Source organism: Pristiophorus japonicus, chromosome 8, assembly GCF_044704955.1.
Source record: "Pristiophorus japonicus isolate sPriJap1 chromosome 8, sPriJap1.hap1, whole genome shotgun sequence".
NCBI classification, from domain to species: domain Eukaryota; kingdom Metazoa; phylum Chordata; class Chondrichthyes; family Pristiophoridae; genus Pristiophorus; species Pristiophorus japonicus.
In genome coordinates this window covers 124,932,964-124,939,846 of record NC_091984.1, presented here as the reverse complement: position 1 = coordinate 124,939,846, position 6,883 = coordinate 124,932,964, and the positions used below count along the sequence as shown (strand labels likewise).

The following is a 6,883-nucleotide window of genomic DNA, read 5'->3' as shown; positions in this document are numbered from 1 at the left end:
TAAATGTTATACAATGCAAGTGAACAGAAGCTTGACCAAGGGGTGTCCAATGTCCTGGTAATATGATCATTGTTTACTGGATGAGCAAGGCGGGCAAGGTACACTGTGTAACTACAAACCCACTAACATTGTTTGGAACTCATTAAACAAATATCTTGACCTCAAATAACATGGAAAACCAGACTATCTTTATGATAGTTTTTCCTCCTATATAAGCAAGAGATCCTATCTGTATAATATGCATAGTCTGACCTTCAAGGTACTGGATCGAAGCAAGTATCTCATTTTACATTAAAAATTTCTCTAAACTATTTCCAAATTGCTGTTCAATAAACTCCCTTTTAGTTTTTAAAAATATGAAGTGCAAGTTATTTTGACAAAAAATCTTCACTGGAAGAATGCATAAAATACTGCTACTGTGAATAATCTTTTAATTATTGCATATTGTAATGTAACAATTACTATGAAATATATTTCAATACATATTTGTTCCTGTATTTTTCCATTTGGAGTCATGCACCAGGCCTGGGTTTAGCCTTTTGATGTGGCATACTGTCGCAGCATCTGTGAGATGTCCTTGGAATCAGTCACTTCTTCAGGCAGGCACCCTTCCCCATCCTGGATGGTGGGATCAGCACCGGAATTCAACAACAACTCCACGATATCAGCAAATTCGCAGGCGGATGCTGGAAGTAGGCAAAGAGAAAGGTGTCACTAAGTGCACATTACATTTCTGTGACATAAGCAAACACTATATTGCATGATTAAGGTGAAGGATCCTCAAGCTGTTCTCTCTGGAAGACTAGTTATTAAAAAAAAATCATGTCCCTTCTTAATGAAAGGAACTGACAGAATAGAGGAATTGTGTTCGGAAGCAGCACAAGTGCAAACAACAACATGATTGCAAAGCTAAAGATACCACAGCTAAATTTAGCAAATCCATCCTCTGTCATCAAGTTGCTGTCTCTGTTTAGCCTCTCCACCCCCCCACCCCCCACCAGCCCCATGACCAAGATTGGGAATTCACTGTGATCATTCTCTCACTGTGATTATTCATGAGTGTGAACAAATGTCCCACAACTCTGATAAGTGCTTTACAGCTATCGCACAGGCTAATCTACGCTTCCAATCCCACCAGATACCATTTTGACTTCTTGCTGCATTTTAAATAGATGTTGGAGCAAGATTCATGTCTGTGAGAGTTGTACTGAACAAATACAAGTCACCTAATTCCACGTCACTCTTTTTGTCCTGTTTAATTTATAACTATAATCAGGGAACATCAAAGACTAAAACCAATGATGATCTTGTGCTTTATCCTCCATGGAGTTTTCAGGGGAGCAGAGAGAGACTAAAAATCCAATTAGGATATCGCCAGATGTCAATTACATATCTAGATATGATCTGCACTCCTGTGAAATACTTTCACTAACACTCTCCATTAACAGACATGATTTTTTATGACTATCCATCAGCATTTGTTTAAAAGAAAAGTGCAAATTTCAAATGCTTTACGATAATGAATGGCTGAAAGACATTCTTAATTACCAACACAGGGTAGTCGAATTCGATCAAGAATACCAATGTCATATTGGTGGGGTGGTGCCAAATTGCATATTGCCAGAAATATAACAGTCTTTATAGTGTGATTATGGGAGATGGAAAGGGAGTAAAAGGCAGGAGGGGAAAAGAGAGAAACTTGCATCCTTGACTATATGATGGAACTCAATTATTTGCAAGACTGTCTTCAAATTCATTTTAATGGTGGCTATTAATTCAGATCCATGATATTGCTGGACTTAGTAACTTGTCCCTGCTAGTTCTCTTAATGTCATCAATACTCATTATTTAAACATATATACTCATTTCTAAATGTAGTTACCCTCAAGAAGCTGGGGACAAAGATTAGTTTATCACAGTTGAGTTCTGGTTGGAGAAGAATCGGGAGTCATATCAGGTCTTGGTTTGGTACAATCTAAAATATTACAGATTTTATATACTCTTTTCGCTTATTTAGAACCAACTCGATGTACTCGGACCTGATGAAGATATCAAATGGCGTTAGATATCCTGTTCAGCACATTGTGCTATAAAACACCTTGGAGTGCTGTTCTGGTAACGCTCCAAAAGTATCTTGTATTCTGCACATAATATATACATGATGTCTACTGGTCAGCAACTGCCAAAATAAAAATGTACAGATCATGCATCACTTACAGCAGCATTACCCTTGGTCCAATTCCATTTTCATTCAATCTTGCTAATGACAAATAGAAATACAAAAAACAAAATGTCTTGCATACTATAACTTATCAGGAATATTGGATACCTATAAGTGATTAACAGACCCCAATGTAATCAAGGTGGTCATAAAACACCAAGTAGTTCCTTGCTGTTCATGTATTAATGATAGCATTGTTTTAGGAAACAGTTACATTCTTACCATCTTTAATCTAGAATATAAGCTTCTGTATACAAGGTTACAATAACAGGTGAGTCCAACATCCTGTGACCTACACTAGCCCCAATATCTGGGTACATTTTTGGTAATATGCCCAAGATAATGTGCAGACAACCTTAGTTGATTTCTTTAGATACTGGAATGAGCCTATCCCTCAAGAGGATTTCTCCCATTTGCAAAAAGTATGACAAAATTAATTGAAATGACAAAATGGGAACAAACTGTTCGGCCCAACCAGTGTTGGTGATAATCCTCCACATGAACAGTAATCTTAATCCCATGTGCCCAGCTTGTTCTCATATCCCCTTTTCCTACATCCACCTGTCTACCCTATTCTTAATTGTTGACAAAGTCTCTGCTTCAAGTCCCATTCCAGAGACTTGAGCACGAAAATCTACGCTGACACTCCCAGTACGATACTGAGGGAGTGACGCACTGGCGGAAATGCTGTCTTTCGGATGAGATGTTAACCCGAGGCCCCATCTGCTTTCTCGGGTGCACGTAAAAGATCCCATTGCACTTTTCCCAAAGAAGAGCAGGGAGTTATTTCTGGTGTCATAGCCCAGAATCATAGAAATTTACAGCACAGAATTAGGTCATTCGTTACATCGTGTTAATGCCAGTCAAAGAAGTTCTATCCAGCCTATATATACTGGCCAATATTTATCCCTCAATCATCTGGTCATTATCACATTGCTGTTTGTGGGACCTCGCTGTGCACAAATTGGTTGCCACGATTCCTACATTACAACAGTGACTACACTTCAAAAGTACTTAATTGGCTGTAAAACGCGTTGGGACGTACGGAGGTCACTAAAGGCGCTACAGAAATGCTAGTCTTTCTTTCTTTCCATTCCTCACTACTGTGGGAGCTACACTGACCTAATTCTTGAACAATTTAACTTACTCAGATACCCCTGAAAAAGTAGGCGGGCTTCTTTGGACTTAAATAACTGACCACTCAATACAAAATGGAGCAGTCAGTCAACCAGTGTGATTGGATTCCTCATTGAAGCCTGTAACCCAGCTCTGCAACCTTCTACAACCCTATAACTCTCCGAGAACGCTGCCTTCCTCCAAATCTGACCTCGTACATTCCCAATTTCCTTCGCTCCACTATTGACGGCCCTGCCTTTAGCTGCCTAGGACCTAAGCTCTGGAATTCCCTCCCGAAACCTTTCCGCCTCCCTATCCTCCTTTAAGACGCTCCTTAAAACATACCTCTTTGACCAAGATTTTGGACACCTATATGTGGCTCGGTGTCAGATTTTGTTTGATAATGCTCTTGTGAAGCATCTTGGGACATTTTACCAAGTGAAAGGCACTATCTAAATGCAAGTTGTTGTTAGAGACAACAAAATAAACCTTGCAACATTAGTACTGATTTAAGCTAGGGATGTGGGAATTAACTGCAGCTGGCTTTTAAAATCCTTATGTATTGTAACTGGATTTAAAGGGATAAAACTAGATAAAAGTACTTAAATTTTCTTAGTAATAACACAATTCTTTTGAGAGATAAAATCACTCCTGTTCAGATGACAGTGTCTTTAACAGCAACAGTGAAACTTATGGTGGATTATAATCACCATTTGAACTCTACATTAGAATACATATTGAAACAACTCCTCAGCATCTTACAATATTTTAATTTTATTTGGAGGTACGGAGGAAGGCTAATTTGTATTTTTTGTATTGGGAAAGGCTGCTAGACCAGACACCAGTTGTCAGTACACTCCATCATCCTAGGTAGATAATAATGACAAACCATTCTGATACCTATCAATGCAAAGTTATGCAGAAATAACTTGCAGCTGATTACCGAGAGTGTCTAGATCCAGTATATATTAGAAGATCATACACATGCGGAACTGTATTATCTTTTAATAGTGAATCTAGAAAATAACAAAAACAAGCCACAAGCAGCAGTTTAATCTTTCAAATGCTTTAGAGAATGCTTCTTCAATGAACGCAATACAGATTTATTAGTTTAAAAAAATGGTTTGCATTAAACTGCTTTTTTCTTTTTTAATTTCAATGAGATGTGTTTCACCACAGATTTAGGCCGCGATCTCGCCAAGTGGCGGGTCCGGGGTCGGTGGCAGGTGGCGACCCCGCACCTTGCTCCAGCCTGCCCTGTGTGAAGTATCTTCCTTTGATGGGGCTCGTTAAGCCCGCCCTGCGAGGTTCCCGGCCAATTGAAGGAAGCGGGTCTGATGACGTCATTTGATGACGCGTCATCTGCCGGTTTCCTTAAAGGGACCATGGCCGCATTGATTTTGACAGTTGTTCTGTCAGTGTTCTGCAGCATTGAGGTGCTGCAAACACTGACACGCACTGCAAAAAGGTGCACTGCTGCACTCAGGCTCTTCCATAACTCCCTCCAGATGCTTATGGAGGGAGTCACAGCATGCAGGGAGGTTCTGTTCCCTTCCAATGGCTGGGTGAGACCTCCACAGAACATCAACGCAGCCTGGTTACACATTGCACAGGAGGACACAGCAGGGATGTCGTCAGGAGGAGCTGGCAGCAGTGGCGCAAACCTTTCAATGATCTCAGCAGATCACGAAACATTATTGCAAAGCCACTCAATCTCATTCTGCTGTGCCACTCATCACATCCCCATCACTCTTCTCTACCCTACTCCTGCACATCCTCATCACACCAACTTACCTTGCACCTCCACCCAGCCCTCCCTCTCTATCTACATTATCACATTCCCATCTCAGTAGCCACACCTCACACTCACCTTCATCCTTGTCCAATCATATCAACTAACAAGACACAAGGGTAGGCACTTGGGTCTTTTAGCCAATGTTCATGTTTCTGCTAATGTGTTGTGAAAACATTGAAAGCTTTATTTTGAACACTTTGCGTTCTTGGACAGATTTTTGAGAACTTTTGGAAGTGACTTAGTGAGTTGCAGTGAATGGTGAGACATAAGGGTACTCCAGCAAAGTGAACAGCTGTGAAATGGAAGCTTTTATACCACTTCTGCAGCTATCAACTGGTCAAAGCAATGGAGAGTCATTGAACATAAGAACATAAACATAAGAACATAAGAATTAGGAACAGGAGTATGCCATCTAGCCCCTCGAGCCTGCTCCGCCATTCAACAAGATCATGGCTGATCTGGCCGTGGACTCAGCTCCACTTACCCGCCCTCTCCTCATAACCCTTAATTCCCTAATTGGTTAAAAATCTATCTATCTGTGATTTGAATACATTCAATGAGCTAGCCTCAACTGCTTCCTTGGGCAGAGAATTCCACAGATTCACAACCCTCTGGGAGAAGAAATTCCTTCTCAACTCGGTTTTAAATTGGTTCCCCCATACTTTGAGGCTTTAATAGAATGTGCGACTTAGGCTACAAATCAGGTCTATTAAAGTAAAAACTAAACAATAGCAGAAAGTCAGTATAATAGGAGATTTTACTTGATTACAGAATATTTAATCACTGAGATGGTGAAGCACAAACTCCCCCAACACATTTCTCCCAATATCTAACAGGGATGACAGATCTGCTTCTGAACTAAACAGAAAGCATTAATTAATTGAAAATTTTGAGAGGAACAACTTCTTAAAGCTCTTGAAACAAGGGGACCAGCATAGTGGGCTGGATTTAGCTGTAAAGATAAATATGAGGCTAACAGCACTCACCGTTAATTATGTAAGAATCGGACAGCAAGTTTCAGTGACTGTGGAAATCTGGAAGTTGCTGTCCGGGATGCGCCGCTCATCTGCATCTTGCCATTTGATTCACCGTTCAAATGTATTAACCGTCGTGAAGTTCTTGTACTTACCCCATAGATACGGACTAAACATGTCAGAAAAAGTTAGATGTTGTCCATTCCAGTCTCAGTCCCCTTTTAACAGCGTTGAAAATCTAATTACTGCCAAACAATCTCTCCGTGGTACTGAAAATTAACCTACAAATGTGGAGTCTTGTTCTTTTAGATTTTAATTATTGTTGTATTTTTTTTAATTATTTAAAAATTAGTTTTTTTTTCTTTGTCTCTTTTATCTCTCTCTCTTAATCCCTTCTTTCTTTCCCTCTCTTTATTTTGCTTTCTGTAACTGATTCAATATTCCAATTTACACTTCCTGATTCAGACGGCACTGTTCATTAATGATTCTTCAATCTGATTGGTTAAGGAGATACATAATGGTTTCCTCTGTTCACACAGGTCCCAGATGCCCTGCAGAGGGCGCTGCACTTTTTGGATGGTTGGCTGATAATAACTTGCTGTGCAAAAGCCCATTAAAAAGTCTGCGGGCAAGTGCAAATCTAACAAATGGCTAGTGCTGTTCACTGCTCACAGCAAAATCCTCCCTGTATGTAGATCAGTCTCCTATGCTCATTTAAGCGTCCTCACACTCTTCAGTGGTTCAGATAAAAGGTGACGCCTAATATTAAAAATCCGT

The 6,883-nt window shown here is 40.1% G+C and overlaps 1 protein-coding gene across 6 annotated transcripts in view; it reads right to left on the bottom strand.

Annotated features, from left to right (window-relative positions):
- Positions 1–414: 414 nt before the first annotated feature.
- Positions 415–6,883, bottom strand: part of acbd6 (acyl-CoA binding domain containing 6) — a 227,149-nt gene continuing 220,680 nt past the window's right edge. For 2 of the 6 annotated variants that reach the window (XM_070886222.1, XM_070886216.1), the window contains one exon: positions 415–686. In XM_070886222.1, coding sequence (XP_070742323.1) covers positions 532–686 — 155 coding nt within the window. In that variant the 3' untranslated portion in view covers positions 415–531. Of the gene's footprint in view, positions 687–1,819; positions 1,927–6,883 lie in introns of those variants that run through there. The other 4 variants (XM_070886220.1, XR_011593981.1, XM_070886219.1 and 1 more) reach the window with 4 other exon arrangements.